This window comes from Fopius arisanus, unplaced genomic scaffold (assembly GCF_000806365.1).
Source record: "Fopius arisanus strain USDA-PBARC FA_bdor unplaced genomic scaffold, ASM80636v1 scaffold00019, whole genome shotgun sequence".
NCBI classification, from domain to species: domain Eukaryota; kingdom Metazoa; phylum Arthropoda; class Insecta; order Hymenoptera; family Braconidae; genus Fopius; species Fopius arisanus.
The window spans coordinates 940988-968534 of record NW_011887758.1 but is presented as its reverse complement, the minus strand read 5'-3'; the positions used below and the strand labels follow the sequence as shown (position 1 = coordinate 968534).

The following is a 27547-nucleotide window of genomic DNA, read 5'->3' as shown; positions in this document are numbered from 1 at the left end:
GTTCGGAAGACGCCATGACTTCCATCCCCTCATCCACCCCATCGTCATCGTGGAATCATCCCCACAGGGTTGCTTCAAGGGATCAGGTATTTTCACTTGAATTTGATGTGCCGATTGTAAAAAAATATCACGAACAAAAAATAAACGCGGGATTTCGTGTGCAGCAGCAGCGCCACCCTCTCCCCGTGCTGCAGCAGCACGAACTAGATGACGTGAAAATCGGGGGCTCGAGCGTGTGCTGCCGCCGTCAGCATCATACCCTGAAACTCAGTCCTGACTCCTCAGTATCACATCAGACATCAACCCGCGAGTACCTCCATGCCATCCCCATCGTGTATCACCCAGAAACCGATTCATAAACACTCGATAAACTCTTGGTTTTGTTTTTGTGCTGAGGGAAGTATTCACCAGTGAAGTGCACTGCAGATTAATTAAATGGAGAATGACGTTCGGTGGAGGAGAAGGTAAATTTATTTCATTTTTTTTACTGCAGTTCAATGAGAGGAAGTCTCAATGAAGGCTTTCAGCTTTGAGGGTTGAAGGGTTTTTTTCACTTTCTTTGATTTTCCCTTTTTTTTTTGGGTCGTGGAGTCTAGGGGCTGTCTACGTTTTATCGATATTCTCGACACGAAATTTAGAGGATCGATTCGCATGTGGGACGTGTCTATTTCGATTTTTTAACTCAATCGAATGTCGAGGATTTTTCAGTTAGGGAATGGGGTATTCAATTTTTTTTTATTGACTGCGTGATCGTTTTGTTGGATGATTTCTTATTGTTTAATTGAGACAAATGCGAATTTCCTCCGTTGATGTTTAGATGAGGCACTAAATTGCTTCGGGACGGATGGATAAAGTACTACAAAGTAGTCCAATTCAAGTAGTCTAAGGAGATTGAGGAGAATAAAAAATAGTTCACTTGGTACAACCTAGATTCAATTCATGAGCTCACATGGAAAATTCATGAGTAAGAAATAAACCGAAAACACTGCCGCGTGTGGATTTATCCATGACTGCATTTTTTTTTTATTCAAGTCATACGTTATGTATCTGTTTACCGATAAAATTGGAAATTTCAGTCCTCCGGGTGCATCCACTCGGTGAATGAATTTTTTAATATCAGAGTTGAAATAACTCCGATATTTTCTATCCGCGCCTCAAAGGGTGAATTAAAAAAAAACATTCGATTCATCAGAGTTAAAATATGAGAAAATATCTTGAATTTTCAGTTATTAAACCAAAGCCGAATGAAAAAAGTGATAATATGAAATCATAATTATAATCTATAATTATAAAATGACTTTTAAAAAGGGATTATAAAATATTCCATTAATAATGTCTCAATGCCATCAATTATGATGCACCACGAATTAATTATTAATAATTAATCCTTGGTAAACCCCTAATCTTTTTTTAAAGCCTTAAATGAAGAGAAAACTCTGAAAAATTCTAGAAACCCAAAAACTTTATCAAAAAGTTAGGACATTAGAATAATTAATAATTATTGAGGATCTCTGGAGAGATGACACCATCAAAACTAGTTTCTTTTCACAAGATCTCGAGTTACTGCGAAAGTCACGCTCTAAATCCGTCAAACGGACCTTAAGAAAATCAAAAAGTCGACTGACTTGTGCCTCTTTGAAGATGCGATCACGATATTTTAGAGGAATAGCGAAAAAATAGTCTGAAATAGCAAGTAGAATTTTAATATCCACCGGTCGTGCCCAACCCCTGACTCTCCACCAAAAGTAATGATCCAGATTAACGATGTCATTTCGCACTGTCAGCCAGTGCTACCCACCAGAGTTTTCCCCAGGGGTAGACAGAACAGAAAGAGAGAATTGCCACTTCTGGGCGCTGGCATACACATAAAGATGGGGTGAATGCTTCCAAAACGAAATGCCCAAGGTTTTATCGCTACATGCTTGTACAGAATAGCTGACTGAGTCACCCAGGGACTAGTGGGAATTTGACTAATTAAAATTTTTGAAATATTTCATTTTCCGCCGCGTCATTTTTACCATTACACTATCTCTCAAACACTCGAATCAAAATTACCTGACTGATTTAATCTGTGATTTTCTATCTGCAATTTTGATTTTAAAAATATCTAGTTTTATTTATTTATTCTGGTCCATGAATATTTAGCGATTCTCTATTCTGTTCGGATGACGATCCCCTGGAGGGCATAACCGAGGTGATGAAGGATAGATGAAAAAGAAATGATTGATGAGGCGACACTTGCTCCAAGGAATTAGAAACAACTTTCTGAATTCTTCGATTAATCGTTATCGATCAGATAATGACCGAAAGTTTGTTGACACATGTGTCTCGGTGACATTTCCAGGGAATTCCCTCAACCAGATATTATCGTTCATCTCTGCTTTCCCGGGTGTAGGGAAGAGCATAAAATCGAATCTCTCAGGATATCATCCCCTTTGGTAGATTCATGCCCCAGTGATGGGGATCTCACCGATGTGTTCAGTCAACGGTGGCGAGGGTCGAGTGATCATTGACTTCTATTCATTTATCCCCCGATAAAAATTAAAAGCCCCTCTAAACCCAAACTAAAACTTCAAAATCTGAATTAAAAAACAAACAAATTCCACCCCCACACCAGAACAAATAACAAAATCTAACTATCAATTCCATTCTGTGAAAATCCCTTGATCCAAAGACACTTCCACTTCTCCCTGAAATTTAATTACTCTGAGTGTTGCCTCAAGGCATCTGGCGGCCACGTGGCTCACCACCACTCAAAACTTTGAAATGAAATTACACCCCTTAAATCCACCCCCAAATGACTCATCCATTCGCCCCGAAATACGAGAAAGAAAAAAAAAAGCATAAATAAAACAACAACAGGGAAAAAACAACGAGGAATACCTGCAGTGCCATTTCACACCCCCATTACAACTACCAAGGGGATGAAAAAATTGTCATCCCCTCGCCCTTCACCCGAGTGCGTTGCAATTCGCTTAACCGTAAAAGATCCACGCACAGAATCCGTCAAAAGCGCCGAAAGTGGAGTAAAAAAGAGGGGGTATGGGGTGGCAAAAAAAAGAGGGATGAAAAAATCATCCCCCGTCTGCGAAAAAAAAAGGGGAATCACCGTGGGGCTCTCGGTAATTCCTCCACGCTTTAAGGAGACTCGAGACATTTCCAGGACATACATTCCCTCATCGACGTGTGAGGAAGTGGAAGGGGTGGAAGGGATGGAAGGGGTGGAAGGGGTGGAAGGGATGGAAAGGATGGAGAGGGTGAGAGTTACCCCTCGACTTTTTCCCCCTTTTTTTGCCTTTCTCTCTCTCTTTAGTGCTGAGTTGTCGGGAAATCTCGTGTCTCCAACATTTTTCTGTCTTTCTCAGTCGGGGGATGAGGGAGGGAGGATTCAACCCCTAGGGCGATGCACACCCTATCGAGAGACGGCGTGGAGCCTATGGGCTCTCATACAGGATTACTTCTAGCCAGTTTTATTTTACTCAGTGATAGACATTCCTCTCTTGGACGTTCACATTTATGCCCAAAGGAGAAAAACTCGGGGAACTGTCCCTTCAGTAGCAAGACCATCACGGGGGGATGACTCTAGACTCTGGAGTCACCTAGACCGGAAAATACGGCGGATGTTTATCCAGTCACTCATGCATTCCATTTTCTTTTTTGCTTCCTAGTGCAGGTGAACGCTGAATTATTTTATTCGATAAATTGATAAATAAATTTTTGAAAATTCGGGAAATAAGAAATTGTCCGGGATTATTACACGGAGAGAAATATTTAGTAAAAATTACGGAAACATTTCACTTACCGATTACGGAATTGATTCGAAAAATTTAAGTGAGGGTATCGTTATTTTTCACTGATAATTAAAAAAAAAAATTACGTGACAGTTTCGTAAAATTTCCGTGTAGGGGGTGGGAAGGTGCCCCGATAATCATTCTCGTTATCAAGAGTTACGATACCTCGCGGGGGTGAAATATTAGGGGATGAAATATCGGGATAAAAGGGGTGTACATTATATATTTTTTTTTCGTGGCGTACCTCTCGCATTTCCCTCAAATGAACATTAATCAGGATGGATGGCCGCACCCTTTCTAAAATTCTTGACACCATTATAACCCGAAATCACCCTCCATGACAGACTAATTTACGTACACCTCTTTTCCCTCATGTGTCAAAAAGCTTTATTCTCACGAGTAGACGGGACGTACCTTAATTCGTGGAAAAAAGCTAACACATGGAGAAGAAGAGAGAAAAAATCGTGGGAATTAGACTGATGGTACTGATAAAGTCAACTGCACGAGACGATGAAGTTTCCAAAAGTTCAGTTCAATTATATCAATTATAAATTACAATTTCTCCTTAATTGCCTCACCATAATGTGTGTCATTAAGTATTTTATTTCGCCCCATCTGCCTTTTCTGAAACGGTTCATTGATCGTCTGGTCAATTATTACACATCCATTAATATCCGGATATAATACCTATAATTACATAATGGCCCGGGCTGGTATGACCGAGTCTGACAATCTGTATCGAATAAAAAATATATTTGCACTCTAAAATAAACCGGAGAATTAAAATAAAATGGATTTAATCGATTCGTCTTATCGCGTCTTATCAGGGCTATCACCCTTTACATTTTTTCGTGATTTTTTATTTAAATGAATAATTATTCACTTGGGGAAATGGAATAATTATTGAGTCATTCGACCATTTTGATTTGATTTGATAAAATCTGGTCATTATGAAATTGTTTCAATGTTAAATGACGAAGGATTTCGTTCTGCATTGTGAATAACTAAATGTAACATCTATTAAGTCAAAATTCGTGTACACATGCGATGAATAATGATAACGAACAAAAGGGAGACTTGGTGGTTTATACCAGAAGTCTCCATGCCCCGAATTTCCATAGATATTATGCATTGTGCGAGCCATTTGAACTCGTTTGGGTCTTCTGGTCCTATTATTCTCGGAGAATAAAGAGACCACGTGGAGAGTACTGACGCATGTTTTACATGAGTGTCTGGCACGTGTGACACATGAGATGATATAAAAAAAAAAAATAACTGCGGATTCAATTTCAAATGGGGAATTAAATGGACAGTTGGGGGATTATTCATTCTGCAATTGCTCATTAGGATTTTTCATGATCGATTTTTATGGGAAATTATCGATTGGTCGAAGCGAATCGAATCGACCTATTCGGTATCCATTCCTGGAAAATCGATATGTCTCGATTAATTAATTTAAAGAATAGATGGGGAAAATCGATTTGAAGAATTGAATATCGAATCGAAAAAATTGATTGATAAAAATCGATTCTTAATCGAAAATCCGAAAATGTTGAAATCGGTGGAAAAATCAAAAGTGTGCAAAAAAAAATTTTGCTATCTCCTCGAGGCCAATAAGAATGGAAAAAATATAAAAATCCCTCATCAAGTTATATTTTCACATTCGAGTGAAAACATTTCGTAAAAATAAATTGCAAGTCCCTGGATAAATCGAAGTGCTCTCTGGCGAATTTCCAAAGCCTCTGCCATTGTCGTTATAGACTTTTGCATGAGAGAGCATAAAAACGTCGAGACGACAATTTAGTCGTATGTGGCTGCGAGAAGATTTAACGATAAGAAAGAAAAGAGGAAAATCGTTCCACGGAATTCGATGGGTTTCGGTTGCCATTTAATCCCGGAAGTGGAAAATTGAGGGACGCCGGAGGGTGTCAATTGTGCCAAGGGCGATTCCGAGGTTTCTTCTCTCATTTTTTTTTCGTCTCCTCTGATGGGACCTGGGAAACATGTGAAATGACTTTTTTACCCTGACCGCATTCATTCCCCTTGTAAACGAAATACAGGGATGAGCGGAGATAAAATCCAATTCCAGTCGTAATGTTTTGGCTCATCGATTTCCACGGATTGTCGAACATTAAAAAAATTGACCCGTGTCCCTCCTTCACCTATCTCGTCTCTACAATTTATTTTTCACATCGTGTTTCCATTGAATTAATTAATCCCACCCGGCACCCCCTGATAACAATTAATATTAATTAATTCAACCAATACGAGAGGAAAAAATGATTTTCCACACATTTAAAATGCGGTTTGATGTTCAACGACGTGAGCTCATAAATTTCACATGCCCCAGAGCATGAAATATTCGTTTGCTCAATGAAAAATTTTCAAAAATATCAAACAACCGTATCGAGTTCTCAAAGCAAGACAGTAACTAGTTATTACCATTTAGACTTCTCCGAATACCGAACTCTGACACCGGAGCGATTAACCCGGAGACAGCGATGACAAGAATCAATCTCCAACAGACATTTTCCATACATACGGTTCCACGAATACGACACGTCGTTTAAAATCACATCCATCCATTTATCTTTATGAATAATTGCCTGCGAGACTGAACAAGCGAATAGATCCAGAGGAAACTCGAGGATCAAAAGATTGCTTCCAGCACAATCCAGCGCTCATTAAATTCAATCCAAAATTAACTGAATTAAAATTCATTCTGTGAATTGAGTGATTGTAATTAAATCGTCATTGAAATCCAACATTACCTCGGTAATACAGAATTTAGGGTTTAATATCCGTAAAAAAAAATGAATCGAGTTAAATCCGACACTTGTTTGAAGATGAGACCAAAATACCGTAAATCACCAACGAAAAGTCACACCCATTTGATCTCCAGGGTAAACATCAACTCAAATGGACACCATATTTACTCCAATTTACCTCCTGGATGTGATGCAGTCCTCGATTCACTTATTTTTGCTCGATTCTAATTTCAGAGTTCAACCCAGTTAACTTTACTCTCCTCTTTCCCTCCCAGTGGCTGGTCCCTCTAAAAAAAAAAATACCCAACGCATTGGAAGCTGAACTTTTCCACAATGATATTGTGAATTTATTTTTATCCATCGACTTCATCGGAAGAATTCAAGACATTCCATCTGAGGAATTAATTGAAAACTGATTAAATGAAAGAGAAATGAAAGAATAATTGAACCAAAAATTAACAAATGGAAAAAAATTGAAACATGATTTTTTATTTCGATTTTTCGTCGATTTTGATCGATAAAAAATTGTTTAAAACGTCATGCAATTAATTTTTTAAATAAAATCGATTTAATCGAGTTGTCTTATCGCGTCTTATCAGTCCTATCACCCGTTACATTTTTTCGTGATTTGTTATTTAAAAGAATAATTATTCACTTGGGGAAAACGGAATAATTATTGAGTCATTCGGTGATTTGATAAAATCTGTTCATTATGAAATAGTTTCAATGTTAAATGACGAAGGATTTCGTTCTGCATTGTAAACAAAATCGATAAAAAATTGTTTAAAACGTCATACAATGAATTTTTATGTAAACAATTCGCAATTACATACAGGCAGCATCCGGGGTATTGAGACAGTGTGAAAGTTGCAGTGATAAATATTTCCGTGTGATATCCGGAGGGTACCAATGAAAAAGGTCGACAAAACGAAAGAAAAATAAAGGGAAGACGTGATAAATCGGTATTTTCTGGGCAAACCCGAGGGTTTTGCGGATATAAACAGAGTCCTGATAAGAACTAGCTCCAGATAACGCTCCAGAGAGAGACGATATTTTATTATTCTCCAGGAAAAGGAGAAAAACCGTTAGTGCATCGAAGGGTTTGAGTACCCCCATAAAAGTAAGACGGCATTGGTACCTCCATTTATCCTGGAATTTTCACAAATTCTGTGGTACCATAAACTAGAAGAGCAACTGACCTTTTCGAGTAAGAACTTTACGAGGGGCTGGTGAATTCTCCTAGACCATCTCCAAGAAGAATTTAAAGAATAATTTAGAATTCTTCAAATATTCACATTCGTCTCGACACAATTGCAATATTAAATGGAATTTATCTCTAATTATCATGGACTTCAATTGAAGAAACGGATAATTGAAAAAATAATTAAAATCTCGTCAAGGGTGTCATGACAATGCCAACACGGATCAGTTACTCTTCTGTGCAGCTCACAATTCCCAGTGACATGTAATCTCGAGTAGAAGAGACGACGTATTTAAATAAATGGGAGATACCCCGGGAAATTGCTACATAAATAAAAAAAAATATGGAGAACAGGTAGTAGAGGGTTTTCCATCAGCTGGACCTTCCTCGAGGGCTCGACATCAACCAGTGACTGACGTGCACCGGTGGATCACACGAGTACCACAAAAATAAAATGAAGAAATCGAAGCAATCGAACATTCAAAAAAAAATATATATTTCCACATATTTCGAGGAATTCTCATATTCAACGAGCGGAGGGAGAATAACGAGGGAAATGCCGTAGGTTGATAACGAATTTATCCAACAAGGGGTTATCCCTCCATTCTGGAATAAAAAGTGAATGAGAATGAATGGAGAATGGAAATGTTTTGAGTCTACAAACGCCAGAATCGAAATTTCATTGCATAATATTCTCTCCTTTTATTTCTATTTTTCTTATATTTGCATTGAAGAGATGAACAAAGGGATGGGAGAGTCTGAAGAGGAGTATCCACCAGTAGGGATTCCTCTTTTTCGGTTTAAATTGAATTTGAAACATCGGAGGAATAGTGGAGATACAAAAATACCCATGAGACACTTTGGATGGTCTCGAGAGATTCAGAGGACACCAACTCTTCTGAATTTATATACACTGGGCTTTCTTCGTCATCATTCTGGTCTCGATGCAAAGACCTAAAGTAATGCTTTTATTTCTCTTTCGCATCTCTGACTCACTGTCCCTCTAATTCAGTCTCTACGCTTTCAAAAATAAAAATAAAAAAAGGGTGAGGAGAGAATGAAATAAGAGGGAACGAATATAAACAGCGACCTTGTCTGGATGAGGTACCAGAGGGAAGAGGAATGGAGTTTGTGAAAAAAAAAAACACCTCGAGTGGATGAAAGATGGAAAAAGCGCGCGTTAAGGGCTTGTCGAGAAATACATTTTGTTTTTTGTGGTTTTTATCGTTTTTTTTTTCTTTTAGTTTTTTTGGGGGGGATTTTGCGAGTCGGGTTGTACACACGTGTGTCTTTAATGTTGGAAAGTTGCTTTGAGGTTGCCCTCGGTGCAACTCTCATTGTTATACATTCTTGGTAAATTTAATTCTACAAGGGCTAGTGGCTCTCTTCATTTCCCTCTAGCTTTGTCCAATTTTTCTTCTTTTATTTTTCCACAATTCTCCACATGCTGTCAATAAAAATAAGCATGAGAATTATTATTCATTTTATTTTTCTCACTTTTTACTCGGAATTTTATGATTTGATGGAATTGCAGAGTGGATTCGAACATACCGGAATATGAATGCGGAATTCGTGTCGACCTCTGACATTTCGCCATTAATTTCGCATAAAAAACTTTAAAAATACCGGAAAAAAGATTAAATGACAGGAGGAGTCAAGAGTATAAGATTATAATGGGGCGATTTCACGGTGGGGTAATTTCAAATGGCACGAGTACATCCCACGCGATTCACTTCCAGTTTTTTTTTTACAAAAGTACTTACATCTATATTCATAAATAAATTTCATTTATAATAAACAAACAGCCACTTCGTGACGCTCGTGGTGTAATTATTATTTACACCGAAATTACGTTCTGAAAAAAAGAAGATAAATATTAAAAAAACAATAATTATCAACTTGTTATTAAAAAATGAAATTACTTTAATTAATTCAACTTTTTGATTTAATATCAGGGAAATTACCTGTAGATTTTTTATTTGTTATCAATGGTGACTTCATCGACGATAAAATCGTGGACTGAAATATTTGACCTATCGTCATCTCGATTGACTTCGATCAGTCGAACTACTGCTCATTCCATTCTGATTTCAACTCCTCCTCTACCGATAATTGAACCATCAATCGTCGGAGAAAATCGTGCAAGCGACAATACCCGTATTTCCAGAGGATTGAACAATAAAAAATCGAATAATCCGATGATATAGTTTGCAGACAACTCGCCAGCCTCTAATCTAGATCAGAAACACGAGGGTCTCCACATCTCTTTACTCGAATTCACGGTACGTCAAAGTGGAGGGACTGTTAATCAACCACAATTCCATGTTGAGTAGCAAACCAAGTCTGGTCTCTGCTGATTCAATTACAGACCAACCACCCTCATTCAGGAGAGTTGACTGAGTTTAATGCATCAAAGGGTGGAAAATTTCTAAGGAAAATTGACAATGGGAATTCATTACCCCAATTCAGGAAAATTCTGGAATGTCTAGACACCAAGGAACAGCTGTTGAAACGAAAGATGACGTCGAGGAATCACCAGTCCCTCAAATTAAACTGATCGACCCAGTTAAAAATAATAACGCCCTCAGATCACGAGGCATTATTATTATATTATTATATTTGATAAACAGGGTGCAAAGCCCTCCATATTGCCCCCGTGCCAACCCCCAAAATATTCCAATCCCAATTAATCCGTAACAAAGTTGGTGACGCTGTTGATACACTGGAATTATGCATTGGACCCTTAGACAGGGTGGCACATCCGACCCCTAGAGGCGTCTGAACATAATATCAAAACCCTCTGAGTTCTGGAGTTCTCTGAGAACAGCCCCCCGACACACATGCGCAAAACCAGATTCACGATTATCCGCAAACGTGATAATACGGGAGAATTCCAATTGGTACACGAGGAAGAGGCCAGTGATGGCTCTCTGGAGGGTTTGGCCTGCCTCTTGAATAAAAATTGCATCTCCAGAGAGGATAGCTCTTGCCAACCAACGCCGTGCATACATCACCATTGAGTTGTCCTCTACCCAGACTCCAACATCATCATGTCAATTTTAATGAGATGAGTGATAATTGATGGAAAAAAATTGGAGGAAATTGTTCATCTTTTATCGATCTTTACCGACCTGTGGATCCGGTTGGCATTGTATCTACCACCCACACCACCCACACCACCCACACCACCCACACCACCCACACCACCCACACCACCCACACCACCCACACCACCCACCCGAGGGGTGAAGGAAGGATGTAGCTCACGGGTTTCCATGACAACCACCATCGCAACCCCGGTACCATCCAGAGGTGCTCAATCGAACCCTTTATTCATTCCAAGTGATGCTGCAGCTGTCCCCAGATCTCTACACCGTAACCTTCACCCCCGCCTGTCCAATCTCCCCGAATAAAATACTATTCACGTTTACTCCAGATAACGTGGACTCGTCGTCGAGTCGGTGAAGAGCTCAGAGAAATCCTACGTCGGTTTATTTATTAAATATTAAATTTGTTATTAATTTTCCGAAGCGAAAAAAATAGGGAGAAGGATTGCAATCATCTCGAGAATGAAATCCAAGAATTTGAGGATTTCTTCAGGTTTCATTTACTCCAGTCACTCCTGATTTTTAATGAAAAAACATTTTCCATTTGAATTTAACATTTAATACGGATTTTTATTATTTATTTATTCTGAATAAATTCTATATATTTTATAGTATATAGAATTTATATCAGGAATTTTTATTTCTTTGAAAAAGAGATTTTATTATATGGTACCGTAGCAGAATAAAATGTTTTTTAATTAAAAATATTATACAATACAAAAAAAAAGATTTCTCCCGGACAAATGATGAGATTTGAATTTTTTATCGCTGCATTTTCGTGTAACTTAATCCTGACAAGATTATGGGAGCGATCGTCTGAGCGTTTCGTTGTTTATGTTTTTTTTCTTATGGAAATGCAAAATGGTGTTTGCACAGTTGCGGGACTTTTCATCATTTCCTCATGTTTCTTTCATTCCACCGAAAATTCATCAAACCCACTCGAGCTGAAGATCTAGAGGGCTCGTTATTTGTTGGGAAAAGAGAAAATAAAGAAAATATTGGTTGACTCAGTGGAGCGATACCGAGAATGCGAGATCTCAATCGATTCCCAGGGTCTTTTGTTTTCACTTGCAGAATTGCTGTACCTAGACTCCAGCCTCTCCATGAGAATCTCCGAAGGTTCTCAGTAATTGAAGGAAAAAGAAAAGTTGAATTTTCTTTCCTCCACTTCTTATTAGGTGAATAATAGATTGAAGAGGTCTGAAGTGATTTTCAATCTTCCCATTTCCCTGATTGTACATCAGAGTGTGAGAATTAATCAGAGTTCTCTGAAGATGGTCTAGAAAAAGAGAAGAAGATGGGACAGTTGGAGATGGCCGGAGGACACTGAATTTATTTATGACAGTGAATTTATGGAAGGGCCTCGTCACTCGAAACCCCTCATCAAGGACTCCACTTTCTTCAAGGACTTGAAAAAGCCCCGAGGGAAAATTACCAGAGGGTACCACCCCAGGGTCAAATTCATGCTTCTGACTCCAGTCCTCATCCCAGTGATTCAGAGAAAGACTCAAGTGCGGGTGAAATGGGGATTTTCGTTGTCTCGTCAAACTTCTCCAAAGGCATTATTCAGATGTACCCACTGCGTATAGATAAACTGCCAGACGTCATGTGGCATTGACGACCTAATGTAAAATTCAAATTTTATCCAGAATTGCCAAATAGTGCACCAGAGGAATTTTCACGGAGGGGAAAAAGTATTTTGCGAGATAGCTCCTGCCAATATTCTCAGAGGCTGAGGAATACATTTTATCCCCATCCGTTGGTTCTCTCGGATTCTCTAGGATTCCGTCTACCCCATCTACCCCATCTACCCCATCTACCCCATCTACCCCGTCTTCCCCGTCTTCCCCAGGTGAAGAGTAACTATTACCGGATATTAAACAACACTTGACATCGTCTGTTTCCATTCTATATTTTGACACTCCCCTTCTCCAACTTTGAAATAAAATAGAAATTTTCTCCTCGAGTTCCGAGACATTAACGCCATTACACCCCCCAAATGACTTCTGTTTCCCCCGGAAACACCACTCCTTCACCCCATGATGCAAGAATACATCGGTAAATTAATAGTTATGTCTGGTAGATGTTGCCATTTTCCTCAGCTTTTTCCCATTACCCTGGAAAACTCCATTTTCGTTGCAACAATGGGAAATGACTCTGTGCTATTGCCACACGTGCAGACACTTCGACACACCATTCTGGTTTTGTATTATTTGGACACTCCCAAGTGAGAGACTAACCCTGATAGAAGTACATGAGGAAAATGGGGATGGGTATTACCCTGAGGATGAGGAAAAGGAACGAAGAGTGGGACAGAGTGAATTGTTCGGTGGTAAAGGTGCTTGCTCTAACGAAGCACCATTTTAACAAGTGCCGAGTGGAATATTTCTTTTTCCCATTTTCCCATTTTTTTTCTACCCACCCTCTCACCCTTTACCTGTTATTTTTTACTATTTTGTTCTTTTCGCTGTTTCAAGGGGCTTCGCCCATTTTAAACCACAATCATCGCTTTCCGAGGGCTCCATCCCCTATTTTCTCTTTCTTCTCTTTTTATCTCTCTCCACTTTTTGTTTCAGTATTTATGTGGATTTTTCTTCTGACAGTGAGATTGTCTCGACGAGACAATGCACCATTGCCTTTTTAACATTCAGGGTTTGAGGTTTCTCTGGGTTACCCTGAAGCACTCAAATTATTAATCGAAGTATTGATGATGGGAGTGAACTCCTTGGAGATGATGTTTACATCCGCGGGAGGAGATGGAGTTTTTTAATTTTATAAAATACGAATTGTTGCGAATAAAAAAATTCCGTGGGCAGGAAATTAATCTTGGGGGTTGCGCATACTCCGACGGTTTTTTATTTATTAAAATTCATATTTTCATGAAAATGCAAACGTTATGTCAAGCGTGCACCGTTGGAATTTCAAACACGAAAAATATTCTGGACAAGAGCCACAGTAATACAACATCCTGGCGTCTCTCCAGACGTTTAACAGGCTTTTCCTCTTTCTGGGGGATGAGGGAGGTTTTTCACCCTCTGCCAAAAACTCCTCGACAGATTCTCCCCCCTGATCCGCATTTGCAATGAATCCCTCCTCGAGTCGGTGAACGTCAATATTTGATGCTGAGATTATTTATAAAAAGATAACGACAAGACAAATCGCAACTCCTCTGACTCCTCTGGGTCAGTATCACTTGTATGATTTACTGAGGGGTGGGGAAAAAAAAAATCATGAGACAAAAAATAATGTCGGAGGGTTGCAACCCCTCCTTGAGAGGGTTGGGCTTTATTGTGCATGTATTTCACCAACAGAGACTATCTTTTCACAACTCCCCGCTACCTCAGGCCATTTAGCTGGAATTTTACTAAAAAAAAAAACATTCCGACACCTCATTTTACCCTCACAACCCCTGAAATTTAGCTTCATTCATTTTCATGAGTAATAATCTGTTATGAGATTATTTTTAATAACAAAAAAACGGCCGGAGGGAAGTCTCCTTGCATAAAGAGAAATAAATTAATTTACGAGGGCTATTTAGGGCGCAATTTCATTTTCCGGAAATAAATAAATTTCGCGAGAGATTATTTACGGGATTTTTCAGTCGTGATGAGACACCTTGTGGAAGACAAATAAATGGGGGATGCGTTTGGGGGATGAAAATTTTTTTAATGAGCTGTTAAATTCACCGGGAAATTCTGGGATTAAATGGACATCCGGAGACTGCGAGTCATCGCGATTTCCAGTAAATAATAATATATAATAATATATAAATAATACAGAAGTGCAATAAAAATATCTGCGCGGACGGATAATCGATGAAAAAATATAATATATAATAAATAATATATAATATATAAATAATAATATAATGATGTGATATTAAAATAATTTTGAAAGGTCTGGAGTTCAATGAAATTTAATTCAATTAATTATTAATAATTTGAAGACAGTATTATAAATTTCTCAAATTTCTCGGATATCGTATGAAAATATTTAAAATATTTAATTTAATTTTATAATGAAATAATTTATTTCATCTTCCTGATTTCAATTTTATTTCAATTTCAATTTCACTTTCACCCCTTCTCACGCACTCCCGCACTACTGCTTTCACTGGACAGAATATTCCCGATTATTCCCCTGACCATTTGACAATTGTTATATTTCCATAAAAAAAGTCTGCGAGTTGTGACGCCAATTATTTTTCCGGATTCAGAAAATAAAATGGGACAATGAAAAATTATTATAGAAGTGATGATAATCCGTGGTATTTTAATTTATATTGAGGGTAAAAATTGCCAAGGGATCGGTTAATCTTGTTCTCGAAGTAAAAATCCATCTGGTTATTACGGGGGATCGTAAATCCCGTCTTAGTTTTCCTTTTTTAGTCGGGATTTTCATCGTCTTGCACGTGCGGAGGATTAAAATTGGACGGAAATTATGGTGGTGGATGGCCTCTGAGATTTTGGGTACGAGAGAGTCCATGGACGTCACCCTCGCGGAATTCTCATCCCGGAAATAAAGACGACGGGCCAGTGGGTGAATGGGTGGTACGAGAATCTATTTGATTTACTTTCACCCCTCGTCATCTTCTGGGGGATGATGAGGTGTCAAATGAACTCGGAAAATCTCTCATTCATCGATTCATCCCTGAATAAACCCCTTTTTAAACCATTCCCCCCAATTAATTATTTATTTAAACAACAAATCCCGTCTCCCCTATTCTAAAATGATAAAAAAATATAAATTAAACCAAAAAAAACGAAATGAAAAAATTATATAAATAAAAATTATATTTAAAATTGAATTCGGCGGGATGAAGTCACAAGATTATGATGAGAAAATCTCCCATTCCCTAATTCATCCCTCACCAAACCCCTTTTTAAACCATTCCCCCCAATTAATTATTTATTTAAACAAAAAATCCCGTCTCCCCTATTCCAAAATGATAAAAAAATATAAATTAAACCCACAAAAACGAAATAAAAGAATAATATTCCCCTCTCCAAAAAAAAACTCGGGTTTTTCTGAAATAATAATAATAAAAATAAAAATAGTAATGAAAATAGAATCTGGTGGGTTGAACTCACGAGATTACGATGAGAAAATAAAAATAAAAATGAAAATTGGAATTGCTCAAAGGGTTTGAAGATTGAGTTAGCCCCTGACCACAATAAATTGCAGGGTAGTTTCTCCCTGGACGCATTCACCCCGCCAGATGCACTGGACCCCTCCCACCCAAATCACCCACCCACCCATTTGTCGAATGGTACTGGACACTAACAAGGCTTTGACTCTCCACCAAATACACCAGCCACTCCCGCTACATCATGTATATACATGACATTTCGATGCATCTCCATTTGCCTGATCCTCAGTGGTATGGGTCTGGCAGAATGAATCCCAAGTCAAGGGTGGAATTGCCACTGAGTCGTGGGTGTGCAACCCTTCGCCGTCAATAATCCACGGAGGACTGGCATGCACTTGATGGTCAAGTGTATGATCCCCTCGATGGAGAACGTTATCTAACAAAACCAGAATGGACAAACGCCAGTTTAGCCACTGGTCCATCAGCTCTAGGACAATGGCGCATCATCAGCGGAGAGTTTGCACTCGTCGCCTCTGACAATCAGAGGGAAATCACATTTCACGGGAAATTCCATTTTCACTGGAGATTTTAGGGGCCCTGATAACACTTCAATCATTTCCCTCGTATCACAACAACTGCATTTACTGGAAAAATAATTTTTCCGATCATTTCACTACAAAACTTTTTTTTTTGATTGTCCAAAATCACTAGAACTCAGGATATTAATTATTATTACTTAATCTTTAATAATGCGAATCATTAATTATATAATGAATTATTATTTTATTTATTATATTATAGATATTATTAATTTATAATATGAAATTGATTTTGAATTGATGGGCCAGTTTATTTGCAAATACCATTGCAAGTGCTTCCATTTTCAATTAATCCGATTATCACCAGTACGTTCATCAGTTCCCATTGTTTAATTCGTTTAATTACTCAATATGGGAGAAGAGGAAAAAGGTGTGGAAGAGGGGTGCGTGACAGGAGGCCGTGTGTTCACCCTCGCGTGAGGGAAATTGAAGGGATGCACACAAAAAAAGAGGGTGCGATGGTTTTTATCACTGAGCTGTGACAACGCATCTCTCGAAAATTAATTCTCCTTTTTGATGAATTGACGGTTATCAGGAGAATTAATTAGTGTTGAATCAGAAATTTGGAAATCTCGTCTTTACACCCGTCTGCCTAATCGATGGACTGACATATCGAATTGACACATCGAATCCAGCTTCTCAACCTTCAGGACAAAAGTCATCTATTGTCCTCTACATTATACCAAAGGCCTCTCAAACTTTCCACTGGAGTACGTCCCCTGGTAAAAGCTTTTCCCATCTTATCTCGGGGTTGAAAAAAAAAAACTCTGAACAACCGAACACTTTTCACTCAATCAATACTTTTTTTTTATTCTCCTAGAACTTCCACCAGTGACTTTTTAAACGCAAAGAAATTTCAGGTCATGGGATTGCTCTCGGGGAAGATGGAGCACTAGGTGAAGGAGTTCCTATTAAATGAGATATTAAAAATGAATAAGAAATTAAAATCTACAGTTAAATTTTGTCTCGTCCGTCTGCACTGGAAATTTTTCTCACAAATGTTTTTCGATGTTACAGATTCACCGGTGATGGATGCAGCGAGTATCCGGTGCCCTCGCAGAATGAAAGATAAAAATCTGCCAAGGTGTATCACCCGGTATTTGGATTCACTGCTAACTAAGAGCTAGGTACAGCGATTAGTATGTTAATGACGAGCTCTGTGGGATACTAACGACTTCCAGCTGAATAAAATTCCGTGAAAGGGAAGGACAAAAGAGAACAAGCAGAGTTGCAAAAAAAAAAAAAACAAGTAAAAACTATTGAAGGAAAATTCTTCAGCATTCTCGTTTGTAAATAATTACTGTGCGAATGAAACTGTGAGAAAATAACTGGAGTACGAGAGTAAGAGAGGGCTTTATTATACTGGAGTCAGCGTAATCATGTTCGGCACGAAATTGCGCACGTGGATGGAGGCGCATATCGTGCGACCGAAGAAAAAAAAGGATCGAAAAAAGGGCGACAAGGGCTTTGAATCAAATTGCAATTCCCCAGGGAGTCACAGTGCCAATCGATCACCAGCACCTCATCAGGTACCTCAATTCCTCCAGACGAGTGCCGATCAAATAAATCAATGACAGACTATTCCATTTGAAACTGTCATTTCAATTTTTTAATTAATCCCCACGTCACACAATTTTATGATAATTAATCTCCTCGAAATCTCTTTGAAATTTCTTCTCGAAACATTTGTTTATCGCTAATGAAAAAAAATATGGGAATTGATGCTTGAAGAGCTTCTTAAGAGCTTCCAAGGATTCGTTGAATCAACAAAATGAAAAAAATACTGTTCCATTAGAGAGTCTTATGTTGGACTCATATATTCACCCCAGGAGACGAGCCTGTCGGGGATATTTACTGGGCTTTTTTCACCCGTCGTGTTACTGTTTAATATTCAGTCCTCGATGGGTCGAATAATGAGAGCTTGCCGGAGTGCCCAGAGATATTTATGTACGGTATTTTAAAAAAATTATACCAGGGGAATTATTATATTTGACACACAATGAATTTTCAAAAGGATTTTTTTTATAATAAATGAGATTTAGAAAAAATTCTGGTTGAATCGGACCCAGAGAATTCATTCAAATCTCCTCGACACTAATGATGAAAATTTTCTTTTGAAGATCCATAATGTTGTAATCATAAATTTGTACAGCTTGAGTAGAGGATTTCCTGTAGAGGATTTTGTTGTATCAAGAATACGGTTTAGACCCCCAATTAGGGGATTCCCTTTGACTGAAAGTTCAGATTGTTTCATTGGTGTTGTTGGAATACAACGAGAATAATAGTCTTCTCCTTTTGTAGGTCCATCCATTGAATTCACCAGCTAAAAACGTAGACAGCATTATTCTGGGTAAAACCGTGGCATACGTTGGCACAACGACAAACTCATCGTCTGGTAATTCCGGTGGCAACGGTAGTGTTAATCTCTCTTCACCAGAGAGTGCATACAGCACTGGTTACTCAACGGACGGCACATCGCCAGGTGCTAGTTTTCCACCGGAGTACTACATTAATATAAGAACTGGTAAGCATTATTTTCAAAGTAACAAGGGAACGAGAGGCAAGTGCAGCGTGACCAACGGTCCGGGTAATGAGAAGCAGGAGGAGCCAACTGAGAACAGGGTAAACGGAAACATCACCATGACGAGGGAAAATACACTGGTGGGAGAGATTCACACGAGTACTCCATTCAAGGTACAATAAAAAATTCAGGAACACCCAATGAAAGTTCCTTGTCAATTTCCTCTATCTGCACCGAGAACAATTTTTTATAGATTCTATTTTTCATTATTCCCGTGAATTTAATTGGAATAACGAAATTTTTCATAGGCCCTCATTCGTAGTGTCGAGCAAGAGCTACAAAAAAGCTCTTTACGGAAATTTTGATAGCTCTCGTAGATTCAGAAATATTTCATAATGAATTTAATGAATTTGTCGGTTGAATCGACTTGTGCTTCACACGAATTCATTAATTTTTCAGTATAAACACAAAATTATCCGGCAAATGGTGCCAATTAGAAGAGTATAATTGAATGAATCGACGTGAGAAGGAAAATAGGTATTGAAAAATATCACTGGAGTGGAAAATAATAACAACTCACTAATGAATCCTCGTGGAATAAACGAGAGAGTAGCTTTTCCTTTTTTAATTACGACTTTTCACCTCCTGAGATATTATTTGATGGAATAGGAGTGTCGAGTGCTCACAGATCGTTAATTGGAATAAAACCGTTAATGCTGATATTCAATCGTTGATTAATGTCCTTTGGTGAGAGTTCATGACCCCGAGTTTATCTCTTAACACTCGGGAGTTGAAAAAAATTCAATGATGTTGTTTTTAGAGATACCGTTGGTCGGCTCCTGGCATCAAAGCTTTTCGTGTCACTTCGCCCCTCGATTTTCCTTTTCACCTCTGGCACTATCTCTTTTCTAGTCTCCCACGACGTTCCCTGGTGCATGCATTTTTGAGTGTAAAAAGAGTTGAAAACTGCTGAGGAAGCTTTTTGTTGGTGTCCACCAGAGTTCCCTCACCTCTTCTATTTCTCCATTCCCATTAACCGATGTTTGATGCTTTTCAAGGTTTCAGCTACCCTTCAAAATCCATTAAAAATCGAATTTCAAACGATCAAATTGACATGCACAAAATGTCACTACCTGTTTCAATTTTTATTCTTTCATTTTCCCGAGGTTCTGGCTGTTCCATTGAATATCGATGAGTGATAGAGTTCGTTTAATATGTAAATCGAATTGCTGGACTTGATGCAGCACCAACTGGTGTGCTGAGAGTCCTGAAAATGTAAAAAATTGAAATCAAATGAATGGCATGAACGTCTGAAATAACTGATGAGTCGAAGGATTGGGATTTCTTTAACACAATTTTTTTTTTTTTTTCAATTTCAGGGTACAGAGGCAGCAATCAGCCATCCCCACAAGTCCCAGCAGTGTCAGCAGAGCCCCCAGACCCTAAATCGTGATACATCCCATGTACACAGAAGAGCAGAGTCGTATTCAGCAGCAGACATAACGATACGAAATAGTTTGCCAATTCCTTCGTCCATACCACCACCACTCGTATCATCACCCACTATCCAATCACCAAGACAACGCTCACGAATACGTACAAATCCATGGCTATCAGCCAACTCATCCAACTCGAGTACAACTGGATGTGGCAATAGTGGTTACAAGTATCGTTTTACTTTGAATGAAACTAGTAGCAGTTCTGGACTGAAGCTCACCGAGTCCTCAGGCAGTGCCAGTGATGTTAACGTTAATAATCATCGGACAAATCAAACCAGAAGAGAGTGCAGACAGGAGAGTCTCAGTGCTGGTCGTAGTCCGTGAGTTTCAACGAAAATTCAATAAAAATAGATTAACAACTTTTGTCAGCCTGACACCTAAAACTTTTACGTTTAATTAGTATTAGTTTCTTGATATCATTCGATTCAGTTTCATCCACTGAAAACTCCACTGCATTCACGTCAATTGAATTTTAACTCCTCTATTTTTCATCCACCCTCAATTTTCCTTTTATTTCTTAACTTGGAAAAGTTTTAATCACGAGACCGAGGCACCGTGCGTCTGCAGAGTTTCCAATGTTCGTGAATTTCTATCCCCCGAGTGGACGCCTCATCCTCTCGTTATTTGGAAAATTCTTTTTACGAGTCAAAGAGAAAAAGAACGCGACAAGTTACGATGAGATATTCTTCGTGGTTTATACAGAGAGAAACTTTAGAAAAATTTTATGATAATGATACAAGAGAATGTACGAAAGAGTGAGAAATTAATTAATTATAATTAGCAATTAATGACTAGATATAAAAATTCAAAAAATTCATTGTCTACAGAATAAATCAAAACTGGCGAATCTCCCCTGGAATGGATCGTTCGAAACACACGAGTCTCACCCGTCGGAGTAGTTCTAGTTCCTCGGCGTCATCGATAACCCAGAGTATAAGATCTTCGGAGGATGATATTACCCTCAACGAGATGATGGGTAAATTCGACGAGTCCTACATCTACGAAAAAGAAACAGATATTTTATCAGATAGTGATCCAACGGACTGCGAGGATTATGTAAACCACTCACCATCAGACGTAGACACAGGTCAGGACGGTGGAGACGAGAACGATCCCTTCGAGAATTCCGATTTCGATTACATCGATAACGGCAGCTTCCTCGACCTGGAGAACCTCGAGGGCAATTTCCCCAACACCGGTCACTGCACGTATTTCACATTCACCAGTGAATTAACCCGGAGAAGTACTCGCCTGCGTGATTCCTTCCTGAAACGTCGGTCTCGAGAGGAGATGCAGCACAGATCGAGCCTGAGGAGCAGCTCCAAACGCCAGAGTCTCCGTCACAAGAAAATCGATGATAAACCCTTGGAGAAGCGAAAGAAACGCCAGTCCCAGCGTCGTAAACCGATATTCGATAAGGGTGATGATATCACAGCGAATTTAAATCGAGTGCTGGTGGAACGAATGTTGTTGAAGAATTCTGGTTTCAATCAGGGGAGCAGAAGTGTCGGGGGTACACCGATCTGCCTGCGCAGAAGGAAACACCACGACGTCAACGAGAATCTCTCGCCCATTCGTCAGAATGATCCGAGAAACTTCATAAATCCAACATTGATCGAGAATGAAGTCGTCAAAAGGAGATCAAACTCAATCAGTTACGTAAATGGAAATGTTGTGAGGCAGAGAATCTCGGGTAACACTTACATGACGACTTTTGCCTCGGAGATGGCCCTAATTGAGGCAGACAAAGAGGCAGATAGAAAATACAGAGAATTAATAATGGAGGCTGAGAATATTCTCGTCAATATGAAGAATGCATCATCACCGGTGATTCCATCTCCCTCCAGAAGAATTCATAATGGACTTGCTAACAAGAGAGTTGAGTTGATAAAGAATACTGAATTAAATATCGAGCTTGCCCTATCGAAGAGCAGAAATTCACAGCCAGAATTGCAGAGTGGAAATATCAAGGATATTGAGCACACGAGTCCTAAGAGGCAGTTCCAGGTGGTATCACCTGTTCATCGGTTTATGGAGAGGAATAGTTACAGGCAGGAGATTCTCAAGTGTCCGGATTCACCGGTTATGGGGAGGAGGACCCCCCAGGTATCACCAAGCAGGGGATTCGTGGCGAATAGGATGATGGTGATGGAGGAGGGACGAGAGAGGGCTAGGTGCCGAGTCGAGGTCAATGGGGTGAGGTCGTGCAGTCAGGATGGACGAGTGGAGAATTTCCCGAAGGATCCACTCTTCTCGGCTGCAGTGAAAAACGGATTTGGGAAGAAGAAGGGGATGAGGCAGGAGGAGGGAATCACTAGTAGCTCTTCAGATTCTGAGGATAGGGGGGAGGCCAGGAGGAGGGCACCTTTATTGACGTTTAGGTACAGGAATATAATATATAATTCGGGATGAGGATTTATATATCATTCTCGATGAGATTCAGTGAATAGGATTTCTTGGGGATTTTTTTTCTCGAGTGGTGATTAATTTTTCATTGATTTTTATAACAGGTCTGTCGATATGGGACCTGTTAAGGAGAACACGTACTACTGTCCCCAGAGTGAACCAGTCAAGAGAAAAGTTTATGCCGGTAGTACTACGTATGGGAGAATACAAAAGACTCTGGGGGAAAGGCATGTGGTCCTGAGAAATTCCGATGGGGATACAGCCACTGACGATACAGGTATCTTCATCAATTCAAATTATTTCGATAGTGGAGTCTCGAATATTTGAAGTGATAAGATTTTTCTTACTTTGGAATTATGATAGATGACTCGAGAAGATCACTTCGTGAAAAAGTGGCGCAGCTACGGCAGGAGAGATTGACAGCTGATGCAAATTTGAATGCTCAAGACAGCCAGATGATTCAGCATCATTTAACTCAATTACGTAGACAAATGCTGATGCATACAATCGAGGGACTCAAACGTAGCCTCGAGGATCAATCGGCGACACTCAAGCAGACGTGCCTCCACGAGACGATCCTCCATGACGAGTTGCCTTGAACACTTGACAGCAGACAAAAAATAATTCAGAGTATTTTTTTTTTGCCCCAGATTTTTCACTTTGTATCGTCGAATTGAAATAATCATTACGACGTCAGGGGGACAAACTAAAGTGGTAAGAGATTTTTTTTTTCTCAACTAATACCTCTGCAGGGGGACAAATATATTTTTCTGCCTCTACACATATTCAAGATCAATGGAATGGGGAATGAGAGACGAAAGATATTTTGAGGACAATTTTCCTGGTGATTTTTTTCTTGATTTTATAAACTTACGTATGAAGGATCAATTAATTATTATGGATTAGTAATCAAGGATAAATTTTTCAGAGCGTAGAAATAGTTATGAATTTTCTACAATTGCAGAAAAATTTCTGGCGATTTAATTTGTTATTCCGTTGGATTACACAATCAAAATAGAGTAGTTGCTTGATAGGAAAAATTATTCAGCAGTGAAATGAAAAAAAAAATCAAGAGGTATTGATTCTCAGTTATGGACTTGAGCTACTGAATAAATTCAATAACATCACGATAGATAATTAAAATCACTAGAAATTATAATAAAGGGCCTATTCTTGGGTGTCCACTCCCACTAGCTAGAACTCCATTTATAAAACAAAATAAACTATACGATTAAATTAAGTATCAAAATGATAAATCTCACGGTAGAAAAAAATCTAGGAAAAATGCAAGAGTAGAGAAATGCATATTCGTAATGCGTAGTTTTTAATTCAAAGAGCGAGAAAAATTGTAATCAATAATAATGCCCCAGAGGTAAAAATATCCCATTGAATATGGCCCAGAGTTACTTTCTGTCACAATATCAGAGTGAATTATTTCAAATGACTCACAACTGTATATTTTTCCGCAGTAGAAAAAAGAATCCCCTAGGTGTTGCAACATCAATTGTTTTTCAATTACTCGATGTTTATTCAAGTGCACGTCACTGTAACGTTGCCAATCGTTCCTACGAGAGATACTGCTGATTATTCTTTGATTTTGTCAGTGATTGATGGAGAGTCTTCACACCTGACGATTTTATAAACCAGCATCAACCGTATACCAAAGATAATAATGTAGTTATAAGGGGATAACTTCAATGATTGCTAGAGAAAGGGTAGAACATCCTGGCGCAAGGGAAATTCAGTTGTTTAGTCAATTATAATGTGGTAGATTATTTATAGAGAAAATCTAATAGCTCTCTAATTTTTTATGATTTTTCAAATGTTTTATTTATTTTCGTTGTCTTCGAATTGAATTCTTTGGAGATGACGAATTTATAATGTTCTTTCAATTATTTTTCGAGGATAGACTGAATAGTGATACGACTGAAGAAGTAAGAGATAGAGTTAACCGGATGATTTTAGTGATTCATCATTTTTTCAAATCATTAATCTCATTAATCTCCAAAAATCGTCATTGCGCACATTTTGGATATTTATTTAACGTTAGGTGATAGTAACTAGCCACTAGTTGATGAAAATTTAGAAAATGAAATATAGTGTTAGATGAAACATGAACGAGTTGTAGACTCACGAAAAAATCATGTAGTACTTAATTTTTACCGTAGGCTACCCTCACTGGATATTTTCTCAAAACCTTGTGATTGTCAGTTAATGATAAGTGAATGAATTTTTGAAAAATGCAGGAAAAGCTTTATCTACTTGATTAAACAATTAGACATTATTCTCAATACTCGAGCACTGTAAATAATTCATTTGATAATTTCATAATTAGCTAATACAATAAGTTGTATTTTTGTTCATGAAATGTGACGGCCATTTGTTGATTTGTTGATTGACTCAATACATTCCAGGGAATGAAGAAAGATTGATTTAACCAAGATATCGATTGATTCGTATAATTTGTCAATTTTTTAAAATGTTCCCCTGCTCGGATTTGTCTCTAGTCATCCGATGGACTGTGCAGGGTAGATATAATGATAATTAAAAAATGGTACTTGAGATTTAATGGCGGAGATAACATTGATTATTGCCGATGACAATATCCGTTGTATTTGTCCTCGTGCCATTTATCCAATTACCTAAAAATGTTTCTTTTGTATATGATTAATGATTAATAAATTATATTATGTCGTTGTTAACAAAAAAATATCACGGAACATTTAGTTCCCATAATCATCAGTTCCTTCACTTGATCCTCTCAAAATTGTGTTCAATATCATAAATCCCCACTGGTTGTTTAATCTTATCACAATAATCCGCCCACTCTCCTTCACTCAAATCCACATCTCTGAATTCTTTTCCATCGTCGATAGCTTTTGCAATCCAGCCCTCCCTAGGTGAAAAATCCGAGGGCTCCAGACCTCTGCAATCAAAAATCACTATTTTCTTCAGCTTCCCCTGGTCGTCCACATCATAAAATCCCAACGAATCCCCCATGATCGTCATGGTGTTCACCCGAGAGCATAATTTACACTTGCAGGAGAAATTAATAACGTCTCGTCCATGATCAGCTGTTATTTCGTCGCTCAGGGAAATGTAGTTCCACTTGTCGGATTTTTCTCCGCAATTTGAACACGTGAATTTCAAACACCATCGAAAATCTGCACCACAGGGTCTCAACTCCTGGATATTCTCAAGATTTGCTCTGATCTTCAAAGCGATTTTCACCATTTTTGAAGTTGAAAATAATTCCAGAGAATTCAGATTATTCCAGGATTCGAAATGATTTCTAAATTTCAATAAAAAAAATGATTTATTATTTTTAAAGACTGGCACTCGTTTTCAGGGTTATGAAAAGCGTCAGCTCAGCAGTGATATAATGATAATAATAATAATAAATAAATACATGTCAAATCAGGGTAGCCAGTCTAGGAAAAATAAAAAACACAAAGCATAGAAATCTCCTTTGGGGAGGAATGAATTCACATTCTCATATCGTATTTTTAAATATTATAAGAATAAAAATAATACTTATCTTCTGACAATTTGACTCGAAGAACACATTTAACCTGTAATAAATTTAACTTGTATTGTCAAGCCAAAAACAGGGGACAAGTTCTCTCAGGCGGCACGAGACAGCGCGGCGGTCACTATCACCTTCCCCTCATCTCCATTTCATCCCCACTCTGCAGCTGTTCGGCACTGGTGGGACTATTTAAAAAATGACAATTGAAAAAAGCAGGAAAAAATATAAAATATGACCTTGGTTTATGGGATGTGTGGTATCTACATGACCTCAAAGTTTCAAAAATAGAATAAATTATAGAAGCATTACCCAGTCTCCAAAAATCAGGCAATAACAATAAATAAATTGATTCCTCTTATTTATTATTAAAAAATAACAGCAACTTACAGCTGATGCAGCAGTTTTCGCAGACGAACCGGCACTCGAGCTGACGGGATTAGAAAGCAGAACATAATTCAATGTATCTGCTACTCCCATTCCCGTTTCAGAGATCCAATCGAAGTGTTTTTGAAGGTCAGGACCAAAATCCACACGCTAAATTCTCTTCAATCAATTATTTTTCACTGACTATTGGATTTTATGTGATTGCACTGTTTATTTAAAAGAGAATTATTTATTAGGTTAAGAATTTTCGCAATTATCGTATCTCGTCAACTTGAGACTGCCGCGGTGGTCCGTGCGCATGGACGGTGTGCGTGCGTATGGACGGAGTATCGCCTGGCGACCCCCACTCGAGCGGTCTTCTGTGCGCATGCAGGGTGTTCTGTGCGCATGGGAAGTGTTCTGTGCGCATGCGGGGAGTATCGGAGGGGGACCCCCCTCCCCACTCGAGCGCCGACTCCAACCCCCTGCCATTTTCAGTGGGGAGTCAGTCGTTCCGCGACCGCGCGTCGAGCGGGTAGTCACGCGTCGCGTAGTTAAAATTCGTTAACATCGGAGTCCTAGTGAGCGCAAAAAACCGGCGCCGCGTGTGAACAGTGAAAATACAAAGTGCGGGACTCAGTGCAAGTGATTTTGTGAAGTGTTTAGTGTGTGTT

General features: G+C 38.6%; 2 protein-coding genes across 2 annotated transcripts; one reads left to right on the top strand and one right to left on the bottom strand.

Annotated features, from left to right (window-relative positions):
- Positions 1 to 306: 306 nt before the first annotated feature.
- On the top strand, positions 307 to 23896 carry LOC105264147 (uncharacterized). Its single transcript, XM_011300805.1, has 7 exons — positions 307 to 464; positions 17573 to 18084; positions 18857 to 19249; positions 20456 to 20895; positions 21403 to 22956; positions 23086 to 23258; positions 23345 to 23896. Exons 2-7 carry the CDS (start codon positions 17935 to 17937, stop codon positions 23578 to 23580), a joined length of 2946 nt encoding a protein of 981 aa, XP_011299107.1. The 5' UTR covers positions 307 to 464; positions 17573 to 17934; the 3' UTR covers positions 23581 to 23896.
- Positions 23897 to 24949: 1053 nt separating this feature from the next.
- On the bottom strand, positions 24950 to 27202 carry LOC105264146 (UPF0587 protein C1orf123 homolog). Its single transcript, XM_011300804.1, has 2 exons — positions 26898 to 27202; positions 24950 to 26695 (listed from the first exon to the last, which is right to left on the bottom strand). Exon 2 carries the CDS (start codon positions 26213 to 26215, stop codon positions 25730 to 25732), a length of 486 nt encoding a protein of 161 aa, XP_011299106.1. The 5' UTR covers positions 26216 to 26695; positions 26898 to 27202; the 3' UTR covers positions 24950 to 25729.
- Positions 27203 to 27547: the final 345 nt, after the last annotated feature.